At 53.9% G+C, this 17978-nt stretch overlaps 1 protein-coding gene across 1 annotated transcript; it reads right to left on the bottom strand.

Annotated features, from left to right (window-relative positions):
• Positions 1 to 2228: 2228 nt before the first annotated feature.
• Positions 2229 to 17149, bottom strand: TIPRL (TOR signaling pathway regulator). Its single transcript, XM_045838729.1, has 7 exons — positions 16879 to 17149; positions 12260 to 12439; positions 11480 to 11579; positions 9861 to 9992; positions 6503 to 6598; positions 5431 to 5493; positions 2229 to 4375 (listed from the first exon to the last, which is right to left on the bottom strand). Exons 1-7 carry the CDS (start codon positions 16980 to 16982, stop codon positions 4232 to 4234), a joined length of 819 nt encoding a protein of 272 aa, XP_045694685.1. The 5' UTR covers positions 16983 to 17149; the 3' UTR covers positions 2229 to 4231.
• Positions 17150 to 17978: the final 829 nt, after the last annotated feature.

The following is a 17978-nucleotide window of genomic DNA, read 5'->3' as shown; positions in this document are numbered from 1 at the left end:
TTCCCCGACGCCGCACTGGACCCCAGTGCTGATGAGGCCGTCCCAGAGGACCCCTAATCCGCAGGGCGGAGGCTCACTGGGTAGGCTGCTCGCTGGGTAGGGCCAGCAAAGCCAACTTCCAGGTCAAATCGCTCGGAAAAACAAACCCACGGACAGCTTCCCCGGAGCGTCCGCGCGTCTCCCCCCACCCCCACTCCCGCCGCCTCCCTCACACACGGACACCCAATGGGCATAATGTATAGGTTAGGTTACCAATGTCAACAAAAGGTCGCTGTCCCCAATCCAATGCCAAGGGGAGTCCCCAGTCAGAGGTGGGGTAAAAGAGACTGATTATGCAGGTCAAGTTTGCTAGCCCAAAAGACACGGACTCGAGTGGAAACCCAAAGTGCGCTCCTACACAAAAGGGAGGCCAGCTTTTATAAAGTTCCCGCCCTGATCCCTGATTGGTCCGTTTTTATGCAAATGAGGAATCCAAATTTGCAATCTGATTGGCTAGTTATGGAGCTGCAGCTGCTCTAATTGGTCAGTAGAAATGCAAATGAAGATGGAGCTTCACAGTTTCGATTGGGCAGGGCAGGTCTCAGCCCATTGGTTGAAAGACGATTCCCGGAATTCCTTTATAAAGGTGGGTTCAGGTGGCGGGAGCTCCAGTGCCTCTTCCCTGAGAAGCTGACTGTGAGACGTGTTTGGTGGCAATGGCTTCGTGGCTCTGGTTATGAATCTGTGCCGTTAATCACCAGGAGTCGTTACTGGTACATAGATTCCTTATCGATGTCCACACCGAGAACTTAGGCCCTGTTAGGAATTATTACACATCCACCCAGCAAAGTTTGCACAGGGCCCTTTTCAAATCAGTCAAATGGTCGTGTAATAATTACACCCCTACGTGATTTCATCTTCATGGGCATTCAGACATGCTTTGCTTCGTAATTTCGTTTACACCTCTGAACTTGAAAAGCAAACGCCCCTTACCCACTTGTTACACTCGGGTAAATTCCTGCCTCAGTTCCCTGTGGCGGCAAAATCCACATTTGCCGCGTCCCCCGGAGGGAGCATGCCTGTTCTGCTACCCCTGCAGGGCCCTGGGCCCAGGACTTTCTGCCCCAGCCCCCAGGTCAGGGGTATTTGCTTGGACTCCCCTCGCAGTAACTGCTGTTTGTTTGTGTCCAATGCAGAGCTTTTCAGACCACCACCCCCTCCCTGGCCAGGCAGAGGGTTTTGCCTTTATCCCTTCTGAGAAATCAAGGGTCTGGCCTGGGCCTGGCTGATATGATTTGTTGCTCCTCCCTTCAGCAGCCTAAGACTTTTGCATCCTTCAAGGGAAGGGTCTGGGGGAAGCGGGCCGGGTTGCACACCTCTGCTTCCTAGGTCCCTTCTGCCTGAGCTGGCTTCCCTGTCCCGCCCCAGCACATCTTAGAGCACCTGCTGTAGAGACCTTGCGTTTCAAGTCCTCTTATTTGAGACACTCAGCTCCTCCACACTAATGTGCTAGCTCACACTCAGCCTTTTAAAAGCATTAAAATTTTAGCTGGACTTCTTCTCACTTGCGTGTAGAGTAGCCACCTGTCTCGAATTCTTTCTGAGACGAAGCAACTAGTACGTCTTATCTCTTGTCCAAAGGCTCCTCACTCTTTAGGGTTCAGTTCTGTCTCCCAAGCTTCACTCTCTGATACACTCGAAAAAAGAAAAGCAAGCAAGCAAGCTATAATTCTGTAGATCACCCAGCCTTTTCTCTTTATTCTACATTAGGAGTGACATTCTCTTGAGGCTTTCCACATTCTCTTCAGAAGTAGAACCTCTACTAAAGGTGATTTTGTTACTCTCTTAAATCAGTGCTGTTTCCACCGCTGCACTTACTAACATTTGTAATTATTTGTACTTTGTCTCCTCTGCTGGACTTTAACCCCATGAAGACACGAACTACATCTCTTCATTACTGTGATCCCTGCAGCACGCAGGGGATCCAGTACTCAGAGCTAAGTGGAATGATACATATAGCAGGTATTTACATTTTCTGAAACAGAAAACATTAACCCAACACAGGAAAAACCGGCCAGTTGCAACACCCACAGACTGCTGGGGGACAGAAGAAGAGGAAGAAGAGTCCCTTTAAAGGCTAAACCGGGAATATATTCAGAACTATCTGTTAGATTTTCATTTACAATCTGTCTGGGGATTCAGGCCACAGCGTTGACCAAATTCAAAACATAAATCACAAACAAGAAAGGTATTCCGAACCATTCTTTTAATTAAGTTTCAAGAAAAACTGAAGTAAATGAAATAGCAAAACATCAATAATTCTTTATTGTTTATTCTCCTCTTACAAAAGACAGTTGGGACAAATAAATATAAAATGGTATGTAACTTATTTAGCAATGGGCACACAGGTTTTCTTAGTATTTTCTGCAGAAATAAACTCATGACATTTTCAGAAGTACATTCTCCTATGCACCACCCACCTTCCATTTAAAAAAAAGTCAATTCTTTTAATCCCCTACAGTTTTTAACAAAGGAGCAAAATAAGCAATCTAAGGCTGACTCAAGGACTAAGACATCTGAATCAAGTTTAAAAATATATATATGATGTTGCTCAGAAACTTCAACTAATGAATATTCTCACAAGTTTTTCATTTATAATTTGTATGAATAAGATATCCATTCTGTTTAAATCTGCATGGCAAGTAAAATAAAACAGAAAACTGAGTACAGTATGTATACTTTCCTATCCTAAGAGAAATCATTAAATACAGGAGGTATATTTCATATACAGTGAACATGCCATGTGTTTTTGTAAAGTCGACGGAATCCTGATTTCCTATGCCTTACAGGTGATGCAACAGATGACAGACAAATGTCACCTGTGACCAAACCCAGCTGAGACAGTTAGCTCAATAACCACACACACAGCAGCGCGCCAGAGTCTGAGCGATAAATGGCTATCCAATTATATTGTTTCACTAAAACATTTCATCAGGGTAATACCTGAAGAGCTTTGCTAATACTTCTTTTTAAATATTCTTATTTAATGATTTATCCATCAAGTGGAAATATGTACAATAGTTATTTTAAATCAAGACAAAGGGGATAATTAGTTTTAAAAATCCATTTCAAGTGATTCCTTACTTGGTGCTTAACAGTCACTTTCCACGTCACAAAGATCATTCAGAAAGGCAGAAAAGAATAAAAAATGTTTAAAGGGTTGTCATCAAAAGAACCAAACTGATTTTAAATTCACTTCTGGTCTACCCAGGCCTCATACTAATGACATCTTACTGGAGTCCCTGTAATGTTAACAACATGAATGTTAAAATTGAAAAAACTGGCTTTTATATTTAAAAATAAGCTCCCCCACCTCCTCCATGGCTACCTCTCAACTATGTTAAGCCGAAAATTAATGTGGTTATTTAGGGTTGATGTAATATTTGTACTGTGTGCTAAAAACAATCCGTATGAACTCTTCAAACTTTTTAGGGCCAATACCAACTTAATGCTCAGGGCGTTCACTCACTCCGAGGCCGCGTGGAAGATGGAGTGAAAAATGGCAGGACGAGGAGAAGCAGGTCAGAAATAGCACCTAGGCCGGAGGACTGGCCGCTCCACGCGCTGGGCAGGGGGCCCAACCACGTCTGCGTGCTTCGTGGACACGACAGCTTACGTTTGCGGAAAACTAGGTTATCTGGTTCTACGTCTGAAAGAGCCAATTTAAATTTAGGGGGAAATATATCTTTTTTTAATTTCTGGGTGAAGGTTATTAAAATATGAGGTCAGTTTCCTAAGGGGCGAATCACAACTCCCCGGAAGTGCGAAGCAACGCCACCAGCCCAGGGTGCGAGGCCAGCACAGCAGCGTGCAGGCTCGGCACGCCCGCCAGATTTGCAGGGGTGCGACCCGGGGATTTACGCCGACCTCCTCCCGGGGGAAAACAGTGTTTCGTGAAGGGTACAGATCACGCCCCCTGCTCCTGAGACATACACACGTCACTCCTAGTGACGGCCCACGTTGTGACAACTTAGAAATCCGAGTTTAATTCCAGGAAACATAAATCTGGAATATGAATTTGAGGACAGATAGTACAAACAGGAACCTGCCTACAGTATTTTTTATTTTTTTCATTTCAGGCTACTGAAAATCTGCACATAGACAAGGCAATTAATTCTCCTAATGAAAATACCCTGTCCACGTAGCCAAGGTCTCCGTCAGATCCCACGGCGAGCTTGTGGTACGCCCCGTCCTATTCCACAGGTGCATTTTCTTGTGAGCCCGCGGGGCTGTGATCAATTCTTTCCGGAAATGCGAGCTTCTCGCAGACGGCCTCCTTGACCGGCAGGTACGGCGCTACTTCGTTGGGCTCCGTGAACAAGGCTGGCGGAACGTGCTGGGAACACGGAGACCCCGTCAGCACAGACCCAGGGGCTGCCCGACCCTTCCCAGGAGCGCCTGGGTGTAAAGCCCGCTGACTTCAGAACGAAGCGTGACACGGGCGGACAAGGAGCATCACTAAGTGCCCCCGGTAATACCAGGCACCTCTGTTACTACCGACTCTTCGGCCGGCTACTCCCGCCCAAGTACTAACCCGGCCAGACCCTGCCCGGCGGCCGGGATCAGATGGGACCGGGCGCGTTCGGGGTGGCGTGGCCGCAGACCAGCTCTGCTGCTGAATGGACTCAAACATCACGTGGGCACGGCACTCACGATGCGCCCTAAATGGCCTAAGAGTTTAATCAATCTCTCTCTTTTTTCACTGAAATCCCTTCTGTTTGAATTGAATGCCTCAGTCCAACACCCCTCTCCCTGGGGCCCCCAGCCCCCGACAGCACTAGTCTTCGCCCGGAGCCCGTGTGCGGCTGCCCTTCCGCCCCACGGAAGGTGGGTCCCACGCTCCGTGCCCCGGCAGCAGTGAACGCCACGGGGGAAAGAGAATGTCAAGTCTGCAGGAAGGTATCACTTTCTAAACAACTTACACAGAATCGTAAGTTCCAAGGAGGCCCTACACGAGTCCCAGGGGAGCGAGGACTAGCGAGAAGCCGCGCCCAGACCAGCACGCTGTGGTGCAGGACCACCACGCCTGGGAAAGGCGGGGACCGGGCGGACGAAATCACGGGGCAACGAGTGGAAAGCACATCCAGTTGGTGCCAACCAACCCGGGGTGCGCCCCAGGGTAGTCCACACCTCTGGGCCTTTGTCCTTCCAGAATAAAACGTGGAAATCAGATTGGATGGCGGCTACCACGCCTCATGGCTCTAACTGGTCTCATATTGGCGGTTAGTTCAAGGTTACGTCGGGCAGGATTTACCTTATCAAGCCCTGAGGTGTGCATGGTCGCAGGGATACAGGTGGGTCTGGGCGGACAGATGGGGGAATGGGGGATGCCGCATTTAAAGGGAAACATACAAATCCAACTTCTGAAAAGTTGGTATTTAAATACTGTACCGTTAAATTAGCAACTTTGCTCTCTCGTGATGTGTATTCCCGCAACATGTAGGTCTTGTCGGCCTGTGTTGAAAAATAAAAAACATTGCAACAAGTTTACTTGTATTGATTGTACAGTCCCTTCTGCTACACACAACTGCTTACATCGCGTGCAGGTGTGAAAGTGGCGTGCGCTCCGGCGAGACTGCCTCATTCCCCAGCGAGGGAACAGCTGGTTGCCTCTCACCAAGAACCCTGAGCTGTGCATTCCCAGCCCCACAAATCACAGTGACGTCAGATACAACTGCACGAACGGATTTCATGATTTCCATGTCAGAGGGACACGAGCAAAGGTTCTGCCTTCAAGTTCAGAACCGCAGCTTTTCCATAAGCTATCAATGTCATCACCTACCTACGTAACAGTGGCTACTTCTGTGTTCCAAAAAGAATTAAAAATGTCATTCTCTCCCATTTCCACAAAAGTCCTGCCAAATGGCTTATATAAAATCATTTTTTGTACTTCATTTTTTCCCATTTAATTTTTCTTTAAGTTAGGTTTTAAAACAGCCATTGATAACTTTTATTTTTGGGGGGGTACTTTCTCCTACGAGAAAACCACAAGATTAAACTCCTTAAGGTTTTAATCTTTTTATCTACAAAGACAGATTAGTGCTCACTGTAAAAAAAAGGTATTTAAAGCACAGCCAGCTGGGCTGCGCGGGAGCGGAGGAAGGGCCCAGGCAGCTCAGGAGAGGGAGGGGCAGAGGTCACGCCCCTGGGGGGGGGTCAGGAAGGCACAGGTGTGCTCCGAGAGGGAGACCCCACCGAGGGATAGTTCTCTTGAGCATAGATTCAGTACATTCGAGACTTTTTAAAAAGCATTGTAACCCCTTCCCACAGCAGGGAGCGTCCTGTGGAACACATTTCCAGCCACGAGAACTTCTGGAGAGCAGCCGTGCTGTCTCGGTAACTGCGGTCCCCAGAGCACTGACACAGGCCACACGGCAGATCTAGCTTCGGTTCCCACGGGGGGAGACGGCACAGACAGACCCGATCGATCGGCGCGAGCGCGTCCACCGAGCAGGGATGGTACCTCGTGGTACAGCCTCGTGTCGTTCATTCTGATGAGCACTCCGTCGATGCGCAGGAAGAACCGCAAGAGCAGGAAGAAGCTGGAGGGCATCACTCTCTGGAAGGAAACAAGGGACGTCAGTACTGGAATGAAGACTAAACATTGTCCCTGTGCTGAATGCAATTTTTAAAAGCATCCAAGGCCTGAATGAGCACCACACAGACATCTCTGGACCAGCGGTTCTTTGTTTCAGGACCAACTAAGGCTCAAAACCTTGTTTATAACACGCAGCATCCCGGTTCCCGTTTCCTACCACAGAAATGTATTTCTCCTAGGTCAAAAGGTACTGCTGTCAAAAAGACTTCTTAGCACATACCCGAGTAACGGGAAAACTATATAATGTTCACTTTAAAGAAGGCGGTGCGGTACTCGCCGTAAGCGTCACCACCAGTGACGCCAAAATGAAAGAGCCACCCAGCTCCCCGCTGCCGCCCATCTTCCGCTCACTCCGCGTGGAGCAGGCGGGAGGCCTTGGGCGGGGTCCAGGCCGGTGCGGCCGGCCGGGCACTGGCGCATCGGGCCGTTAGAGCACGCTCCTAACTTCTTCCGTCCGGGGCGCACCCACGCACCCCTGTTCCCCAAGTGTAACCAGGGAAGGGGCCGAGTGGGTGGAGCGTGAACAGGTGGGTTCTACACATCAGACAGTGGTTCTCTCCTCGGGGCGTCTGGACGTGTGCAGCCAGCGGCACGGACGGGCAACCACATTCACAGCCAGAGCCGCTCGCCGTCCTGCAGCGCGCAGGGCGACCCCGCAGCAAGGGGGGTCGCACCCTGCCTCCCTCGGAACGTCCAAAGGTCTCGCCCGGCATCCCCACAGGGAACACAACCATCTGTAGTTCTCTGACAGGAGAACTAATTCCGCTTCACAGATAAATACATAACTCAGTTATCCAGAAGGACAATTACCTCGTAAATCTAGGAGAAAGTACACTTTGTGCGACTTGGAATTTTACTGATTTCATCACTTTGAAACATTCATCACCCAAGGCAGGGCCAGGCTGTGTTATCCGAGTCACCGCCTGGTAGCTGGCATCTGTCAACCTCCGTCCGTCCCTGTCACAGGCACAGCGACTCGGTGCACGAACGCCGGCGCCTGGCTCCCTCCGCAGGTCCCCCAGTGCAGCTGCAGGGCGCTCACGCCGAACCGCGTCTCCCTTCATCCCAAATCATCTGCCTTTACAGTGAGGGCGTTATGGGGACGTACTGGAGAGCAGCGCATTATCTGTGAGGTTTATTTCAGGGAAATACAAGGGAGGAGGGCTACCTAAAGAGTCTATTAAAAACACAAGACGGAGCGATGGGTCTGATGAGGTGGAGAAGCGGAACTCAGAGCACGTCGCTGGGCCACCCACGGTCCCTCCTTCGTGGGCAGCAGCGGGGTGTGCGGAGCCCGCCGGCCAGCCTGACAACGCTACCCCCCCGTTCTAACAGGGGCGAGCTCTGGCTCTGTGCTCAGCCCCAGCACTGCCCCCCCGAGAGGGTTTCTGCTCCCCAGGCCCCCCGGGCACGCTGCTCCCGGGTCCTTGCCTCCATCCCGACCTCTCCGGCCGGCCCCTGCGTCCCGGCAAGGGAACTTCGCTTGTCCACACTCATCACCGCTAAGCCAGGAACTATGGCAAGTATTTTACTTAGAGCAATGTCTGCTGCGTGGTTAGGGAGAAACCCACCCAGAAGAAACACTGTTTCAGGGAAATCCTTCCAGGCATTCTTAAAATGCAGCCCCATCACCTAGCTCGTGAAGTCACACTAGGTGACAGAAAAAACACCTCGCGATGACGATGACGTTACTCTTTGGTTTGAGACTATTTGTCTGGAACACACTTACTACCTGGATACCCATCCCTCCCCAGCACCTTCACCCACACAATCGCGTGTGCCCCGAGACGCCCACCCACTGGATGTGAGTGCACACCCAGACACGCATGCTCCCATCAAACACGCCCCATCGTCAGCTGCGTGGGTGGGCAGACAAGTGGACAGGCACAGGACTGGGTGAGCTGGCGCGGACACACCCCAGTGATGAAGGGTAAGCTGGGGGAGAGGTACCGGTGACGGGGAGTGAAATGCTAGAACAGCAGGTACATTGGTTCAAAGGAAACCTTTGCTAACAGTTACACCAACTCAGAGAAACTAGTCTTTCGGGGCCTCGTCTATAAAATACAGGGGCTAAGCTAACCGAGTCTCTAACAATTCATTACAGTCCCAAGTCCTGAGATTCTACAGAGAAACAGGACTTTAAAACAGATCCACCGCGGCTTTGGGTACCCCGCTTCCACCCTCCATCGCTTCCACCCTCCATCGCTGTGCACACTGCCCGCGCCCACTGTCGCCGGGCCCCGGGCACAGCGTCCGGATGGCCCTGGCCGCCTCTGAAGGCGCTGGGACGGTCGCTGAGGGAGAAAGTAAAGTGCTTCTGAGTGCGGAGGAGGACGTTTAACTCGGCTGGCTGCGGGGGTCTCACCGAGGAGGGGGCACGTTAGCTGGGTCTTAAAGGGTAAGGCGCTCAACAAAACGGTATGGCTGACATTCTTCCGGAAAACGGCGGGACGCCCACCACAACCTAACAGTGAGCGAGCGTGAAGGCCTGCGGCGGCCTGTCTACCGCTCTCCCAAGCCCGCCGCTCCAGCCACCGCGCCGCGCACGGAGCAGCCCGCCCTCCGGAAGGGCGGACGCCCGCCGTTCTGCTCCCACCTCTGTGCTGAACGCCGAAGTGCAGCTCCAGGGGGCACAGAGCCCCGACACAGGGGCCCCTTCTTTAAGTGGCTTCCACCTGGCCGTCTGCACAGCCTGGCTTCCACATCGTTTTTAATTCAAAATGTGAAAGCCACAGTTTTCATTCAAATTAAATAATAAGCAAAGAAGGTACACAGTGCCCTGCTGGTGTGGCTCAGTGGATTGAGCGCCTGCCTTCGAAACAAGGGGTTGCCGGTTCAATTCCCAGTCAGGGCGCATGCCTGGGTTGCGGGCCAGATTCCCGCTGGGGAGTGTGAGAGAGGCGGCCACACATTGATGATTCTCTCCCTTTCTCCCTCCCCTCCCCTCTCTCTAAAAGTAAATAAATAAAATCTTAAGAAAGAAGGAAACAAACAAACAAATGAACACAGTGGTCAGGTACTTAAAAAATGCTTTGCTAAATTCTTCACAATGGACTAAGACTGTGAATTTGATAACGGCGATCAGTGAGATGTACCTGAGACCCCAGCGAAACTTCACATGACATCGTGTAAAGACCGTATGATTCAGAGTGAGCCTTACATTTCTGACCAATGTTCGGAGAGAAGACAGAAAGAAATTTTAAACAAAAATCACAATACTCACAATTTTCACACTTAGACTTGAAACTCCATGATCATGAAGCTCATCTTCAAACAGGAGAACTTCTTCAAAAAACTTAATCTGTTCTCTGGCTTTCAGTTTCTCTGTGTCTATGTGATCTGTCGTGGGCACGACCTGAAGGGAGCACGGGAGAAAGGGCACGTGAACGAGTCTCCAGAAGTCGGAAGTCGGCACCGTGACCGCGGCATCAGAGTAAAACAGACTCCTGATGGACCGGGCTGCCTCAGCTGGCGGCATCTCGTCCTGCCAACCGGAAAGATCACTGGTTCCGTTTCCGGTCAGGGCACATGCCTGGGTTGCAGGTGCAGTTGCAGGTTCGGTCCCAGGTCGGGTCATGTACGAGAGGACACTGATTGATGTTTCTCTCTCACATCAATACTTTTCTTCCTCCCTCCCTTCCCCTCTGTCTAAAAATACATAAATAAAACTTTTAAAGAACCACCAAACAAGTCCTGACATCCTCACTCTGGCAACGATGTGTCAAATGGCCTCTGCAGTTCACAAAGGTTTCCATCAGAGTCACACTACCCTCCAGGGTCCGAGGAGCCTTCCTCCCCACCCGGCCGGGAGGAAGGCCCTGGGCTCCCAGGAGCTGCTGGCACACAGCCAGAGCTCAAGAGTGAACGAATGACTGTCCTCTGAAAAACTGCGCATTTTTGTCTTGGAAGCAGCACAGAAAAAGCTTGGAATACAGGAGTGGCAGCAACTGAAGGCAAGAACTAAGTCCCACTGGGACCCCCGGCTTCCCCAGAGACAAGGGGCCCATAGACGGGCCGCCCTCTCTGACATTTTGCCCGAGCGCCAACCCGTGACACAGGGTCTCCAGTAAGGACTTCCACTGCAGGAATGACAGGGAGACAGTGCTGTTCTCTGCAACAGGACGTGACGTCAAGAGGCTGCAATCTAAGCCAAGTTTCCCTCCCTTCAGCCACACTGTCACTTCTCAAAGTACAACCAAGCCCCCAACAGAAGACCCCCGACTCCACCCTCCTACATCCACTACCAGGAAGCAGCCCTCCTTCCGCAGGGCGGGGCGAGGACAGGCGCCGCCCCAGGCACGCAGGGCTGGGCGCGCGAGCCACCGAGCTTTCCCACGGCCCCTCTCCCGTCAAAGCCCTGCGGGCAGGCGGCTGTTTCTGCTCACCCGAGTGACCGGTGAAGCTGAGACTGGGACAAGGAGCTGAAGTCGCTCCCCTAAGGTCACCCCAGGTTCACACACAGCACAGGCAGGACCAGGTCCTATCTGCCCACCTTCTGTCCAGCTGTAAAACTCGGGGCCCCTAGCTAGCAGGTTCTGTCCAAACCACCTGACACCCCAAAAGGACAGATACATGCCCTCATGCTCCTCGGCAGTGACAGCATGAAGGCAGTTCACTGCCCCCAACCACGCTTTCAGTAAAACTGCCCCCTTTACCATGGCCTTCTTTTGCTTCCCGATGCCGATCAATAAGCAAAACCCCCTCACATTGGGTTCTGAAGCCTCCCACAACAGAAGCAAGTAGATGAAAGCAGTAGCAACGAAGAAGCCCCTACCAGGAAGCTCTGATGCCGAGACCGTCCAACACAACGGACGGCTCATAGACGCAGAAAACGGGCTTTACCTTTAACTTGAGCGACTCTCCGAGCAGCGTTCCCTTGTAGTCGGTCGTGTAGGTCCAGTCGTACGGCTTGACCACCTCCTTGGAGTGCTCGCCCTCCGTCCTCGAACACCAGAACGAGAGGGCTCAGACTTAGCGACGCGGAATATGACCCTCTGCACTCACATGCCACACCGAGTCAACTTCATTCGACAGGTGAGCAGAGCCCCCCACTACGCACACACCCCTACAACGCAACCCCCCCAGCCCCCCGCCACAGCGCACTGACCAACCCCTGCCCCCAGTCCCGCACGTCCGCAGCCGCCCCAGGCGGTCTGCGCATGCGCACTGCCCGGGCCGCGGAGGCTGCACCGCCCCGGCTGCACCTTCCAGGGCCTGCGTGCGCACCGGGCTCGAAGGGGGGAACTACCGGCTTGGCTACCACGGAAAATACACTTTTCTTTATTTCAAAGGGCCTCAATTTTTTAGTCCAAGTCCGAAACATTTTCCTTCAAAAACAGGGGCACTGAACTACGGGGAAGCCACCCCTTCGCTAAGGAGCAGTGAGAGCTCACGAAAGGGCGCCCCCAAAGCTCGGCTCCAGTGCGACGCGACCGAACTCCACGGGCACTCAAGCGGCAGGGCCACTGGTCTCCGTTGTATAGTCGAGAAAAACCGATTTCAGAGTAATCCCACTACCACGTTTAGGAATAACACTCGCCCTTGGTTCCAATAAAACACACACGTCAGGGCTGGTCCTTCCAGCGCGCGCTGCCCCGCCTGCCCGCCGCCGCCCGCACTCACCGGCTCTCCTGCCACTCCTCCGCGCACGCCACTTGCAGCATCCCCTGGTAGTTGTTGACGCACCTTAGCGCGTCTGTGGCGTTGAACTCGATCCCGAAGCCAGAGCAGTGCTGGATTCTTAAAACGTTGTCTCCGAACATCATCTCGGGGAGGGAGGGCATGTGCAGCTCATCAGCCAACCTGCAACGGGAAGTCGGGGAGAACCGTTCCTACCGCCGCAGGCCTCGGCTCTCCGTTCCCCCCGGCACTGCTGAATGAGTCCATGCGTTAACGCGTTGTGTTTAAAAGTCTAGGCACGTTTCCATCATCCACTCTCTCTGTGCATTTTGTTACGACACTGGGCCAGAGAGTGAGCTAGTAAGACAGGCAATAAACAAAAAGAAGTATATACATGCCACAGTACCAGCTAGTGATAGGCTACACAAACAATGAAGCGAGGCAACGGGGGGGGGGCCCCACTTTCGGTAGGCGGTCAGAAGTCGCTTCTGAGAGGTGGGATTGGAGCCTCCAAACTTCGCCGTGAGCCAGGCAGTGCCCGGAGAGTCTGGGAGGCTGACGATCACGGAGCCGGTGGGCGGGGATACCAGGCCTCTCCACCCGCCAGCCCCGCTGTAGGAACAGCTGCGCCCCGGCTGCGCCCCGGCGGCCTCGTTAGAGAAGAGTCGTAGTCGACCTCCCGGAAAGCAGGGTCACAAATGACTGGTCCACAGATGTGTTCTGATTAGCCTGAACAACATTTGAAACGGATGCCAACAATTCCTGAGAGATAGTTGCCAACAAAACGAGAGACTTTTGAAAAATCTGGCCTTCTGGTCCCTCTGTTGCGGACGACAGTGCGAGGCCTGGCAATGCGCATGGCACCCCGACGGGCTGAGCTGAGGAGGGGTGGCCCCTGCCACTGGGCCCTTGAGAAAGCTGAGTTTGTAATCCCTGTCAGAAAGTTGTTTCGGTGGAATAGTCACCTGCTTCTGAAAAAAGGAGCTGTGTGTATAAATGACCGTGCCCCTGACCCATGGCCTCAGTCAAAACCAGGACTTCCAATTTTGGGATGAAAGTTCCGCTTCCCAACCAAAGGCAGGTACCTATGGGCTGGCAGGGGCCCTACGTTCCAGCCGGAGAGCTCTGCCCAGCACACTCAGGCTGGATCGGAAAAGGGCCCAGGGAGCCCCTCCGAGCTCTCCTCCCAAATAAGAGTGACAGCCGAAGGCGGCCCAGGCCACGAGAGGTGGCAGAGGAGGAGCCACGAGGAGGCGAGGCGGGAGAGTGAGGGCGCCAGGAATCGGCAGGGCAAAGCGGAGACGGAGAAATGGCGGGACCGAGAGGAGAGACTGGCACGTGGTTGTGGCTGGAACCGCTGCCCGTCTGCCGAGACAGTCCCTGGTACCTAGTCATTTCCTCACGAACTATCAAATCTCCATCACCCACAGTGACCTGGGTCTCTGGTCCCTGCAACCTGAAAGCAGAGGTTTCGTGCAAGAGAATTTTCTAGTTACCTTACCTACCAAATGTATTTTATTGATTTTGAAACTTTTTCAAAATGGATTACAAATTTTTCTGTGTTCTTAAACAGGAAACATAAAATATTATTTAACTTGTTCTTGGTTGTCTGAGATCCTCACATGGAACAATCCTGTAAGGCAACACGTCCAGTTCGACTACATGCATGCACCCCTGGCAGCCCTGTGAAGCAGCCCGGTGCACCCCCGGCGGCGCAGTGAAGCAGCCCGGTGCACCCCCGGCGGCCCGGTGAAGCAGCCCGGTGCACCCCCGGCGGCCCGGTGAAGTACCCTGGTGCACCCCCGGCGGCCCGGTGAAGCAGCCCGGTGCACCCCCGGCGGCGCAGTGAAGCAGCCCGGTGCACCCCGCGGCCCGGTGAAGCAGCCCGGTGCACCCCCGGCGGCGCGGTGAAGCAGCCCGGTGCACCCCCGGCGGCCCGGTGAAGCAGCCCGGTGCACCCCCGGCGGCCCGGTGAAGTAGCCCGGTGCACCCCCGGCGGCCCGGTGAAGCAGCCCGGTGCACCCCCGGTGGCCCGGTGAAGTAGCCCAGTGATATGTAAAAGAATCACTGTCACTAACGTACACTGTTTCATGTGTTCCCAATTCAGACTATCTTAAACACTAGCCAAACACAGAGTATCTTAACACCATTCCTAACGCCAAGCGTCGGTAGGTGTTGCCATTCGGGACGCAGAAAGACAGGGAACCTCTGCGGGACTCAGAATTCACTGGGGGCCGCCTCCTTAACCCGGCAGCTCCCCGATCCATTTACGGGGGCACCTTTCCGGCTCGCACGCCCCGGGCGCAATGTCACAGAGACTTCAGGGTGGGTGACGGCAAGCCTCTCTCTTGCCATAAGGAGACAGACTAAATGTACTCTGCCAGGTCTATTTCAGACAGAACAAAGAGTAAAGACCTGGAATCCGACTCCCTGTACAGCTCATCATGTGCACACCTCTCAGTCTGTAAGTAAACTGCCCTAAACACAGCTGGACCCAACTGGACTGCTGTGCGTGCGGCCCATGTACGCGGTGCCAGGTACCACTACGTAACAGAGAGAAAGTCGGGCGGAGAGGGAAACCCGGACAGCAACTCAGTCTGTGGGGGTGAAGGGAATTTTTTTCCCTAGTGAAGCTGCAAGAGTGTTCCTTTTTTATTTATTTATTTTTAACCAGGCAGCAAACACCCTTTCATGCCTCTCCTCTCTTCCCTGCTCACCTCTCTGGGCCTGACCCCTTCCTTCCCTTCTAGAAGGCTTTAGGTGACGCTCACTGACTCCCCAGGTCCCAGGCACCGGCACTAAGGTGATAATCCCTGAACTGGAACCCTCGGACAAGTCCTTCTTAAACTCCAAGATAAATACCAGTCCGGCACAAGTAAGCCCCTGGTTTATGACCAAATCATTAGCATGTAGTTCTGTAATATGACAGTATCACACCCACGCACACCACATGACATTTTAGGTGAGATGTTCAACTTGAAACTATAAATGATCACACCCGCATTATTGCCCTACCCCCACACTCTCGCAGGCCTCACTCCTGCGGGACCCTGTGCATCCGAACGCCTGCTTCGCACCTGCGCACAACGCACATCTCAGCCAACTCACTCGCCCTCTGCCTGATGCCCACCGGCTCCGGCGTCCCGCCCTGTTCAGCGGCAATGACTGCCACCCAACGGCTCCAGCCAGCAGGCTTGCCACATCCCGCAGGTTCCTCCTTCCCCCCCTCCTCCTGCCACCGGTCATCAAGTGCAGGGGCGTGACCTTCTAAAGCCTCTCCTGCCCTCTCCCCTCTAACTGGTCTCCAACCTGTCCTCCACCTCACCCCGGAGAAGTCTTTCCGAGCAGCGATTCTCGCCCTTGGTCCTCTCACAGCGCACAGAAACCAGTGACTAAAATTCTGCAGCGCACCGAAAATAGTTTTTATGCCAGTCTGGCAAAAATGGGCATAATTTTGACTCATTCGCAACGGATGTCTATTGTTGTGTTGGCTGCTGCCAGTTTTCTGAAAATGTAAGGGAAAGAGGTCAGCGTCCCTGACTACATTTTAGTAATGTACCGAAGATTTTAAAAGTTCTCGCGGCACTCTGAAATCGCTGTTTCAGAGTGTACATCTGATAATGTCACTACTTTGTACAAAATCACACCGGGCGTAGCAGTCAGAAGAAACGCAAAACTCCTTAGCCTGGGGCATAAAAACTCCCTCTAATTTCTCCACTCCATCCTGCCGCCTCTCACTTCTCAGTCCCGCCCCTCCGGCTCCCACCCCACGGACGGACTGGTCCTTCCGACCAATCAGGGCCCGCCCTCTCCCTGACCCCTGCACTACCCGCCCCACCGCGTGGCCAAGACACCACAATATACAGATGATGTATTACAGAACTGTACCCCTTAATCCTGTATAGTTTTATTAGTTAATGTAACCCCAATAATTTCAGTTTAGTGAAAAAATTTTTTAAATGATCCAGTTAGTTCAAGCATCACAACTGCATCAAGGCTGTCGCTCTCTCTGGCCCCCGGCTTTACACGAGCCCCCGCCCCCACCCCATCTCACCAACGTGATCAAGATTCGGTTCAGGCGCCCCTGCCTCCTGGATGCCTTGTCCCCCTCGAGGACCTCACGCAGCCCCGCGGAGACACCCCTCCGAATCGGTTATTCACACTGCATTATAATCGTCTCCGTCACTTGACCGTGAACGCCTGGAGGCCGAGGCTGTCTTCCCCTGCCCTATCTCCAGTGCCGGGCACACCTGACGCGCTAGGAACCAAGCGTACGTCTCACCCCCGTTACCAAGGCCAGGAAAACGGGTCACAGCCACCCAGAGCTACGCACGGTGCAAAGGCGGCGCGGGCAGGGGCAGGTAGGGGCAGGTGGAGAGTCCTCCCCAACAGCCATGCGCTACTCAAACCCCGACTGAGTGACAGCTTCGCGCAGGCGGCGCCGGCGAACCCCAAGCGGGGGACCGCAGGGGCGATAGGTGTACTCACCGAGACTGTCATTCAAGGGCCCCGCCTCAGGGTCCCGCCCCCGCCCCAGGGAGGGTGGGGGCGGCGCGGAGCCGCCCTGCCCCCAGCCCGGGCCCTGCTCCCGGCCCGCGCCCCTGCCCGGCCCGCAGCCTCACTTCTCCACGTCCGCCGACTTCATGATGTGGGTCTTGACGGCCGTCAGCTTCCAGGGCCCGAAGGAGAAGTCCCGGTGGCTGCTCTGGAAGCCGTGGATCATCATGGCCGAGGCGGGGCCCGCGTGGGCAGCGCGGGACGGGCTGGAGCGGCGGCGGCAGCGGACACCGGTTCCACCGCCTCGCTGCGGCCCGGCCCGGTCGGCTGCGGAGCCGTTACCATGCCCCGCCCCGCCCCTGCCGCCCAGCCGGACGCCCGCCCTCCTTTCCGCCTCCTTCTCCGCCCCTTCGCCTTTTGCTTCCGGGACCAGTTGCCAATGTTGCGTGACCCAGGTCCTACGTCATGACGCACCGGAAAAAGGGGAGAGGGAAAACAGAAACAAGTGAGGGGCTGGGCTCAGCAGCAAGGGGCGTGGTCAAGGCCTCAGCCTCCCTGACCTCATTGGCTGACGTCACCTCGGCGATTTTACAGGACAGGTGATCTAGGGCTCTGTCCACGGTATGAAAGGCCAGACGCTACCTGACCAGCTAGCCCAGCCAGGATACACCAAGCGCCCTCGGGATACACCAAGCGTCCTCGGGATACACCAAGACCGTGGGTTGGATCCCCGGTCAGGGCACATAAAATAATCAACCCATGATTGCATCATTAAGTGGAACAACAAACTGGTCTCTCTCTCCCCCCACCCCCGACACACACCAATAAATAAGGTTAAAAGGGGGCGGGGAGCAAGGCAGGGGTTGGGCTGGACCCCAGAGGTGGTTGGTGGGTGGGAGCTCAGAGACACCGTGGAGCCCGCGGGAGAACTCCCACAGCAGGCAAGCAGAGACGCTCCTGTCCAGCTGGGGAAGCGCACCCTGAAGGGAGGGAAGGAGGTATCCAGGCGGAAGATGCAGCCACCGATCTGAGGACCGAGAAGAGCAGGACTCCGGTTGAACAGCAGTAGGAGAGGGAGGCAGAACCGCAGCCACAGTAAATTACCGCGGCAGGCGGCGGATGGTGTCGAAGTATCAGGCATAGAGGAAGGAAAGCGGGGTCCATTACTCAAAAGGCTCAGTCACGGAGAAACAATTCCTGAGCTGGGAGTGCTCTTTCCTTTATC

This window comes from Phyllostomus hastatus, unplaced genomic scaffold (assembly GCF_019186645.2).
Source record: "Phyllostomus hastatus isolate PE091 unplaced genomic scaffold, TTU_PhHast_1.1 phas_contig_283, whole genome shotgun sequence".
Classification (NCBI taxonomy): Eukaryota; Metazoa; Chordata; class Mammalia; order Chiroptera; family Phyllostomidae; genus Phyllostomus; species Phyllostomus hastatus.
This window is presented reverse-complemented; position numbering and strand designations above follow the sequence as displayed.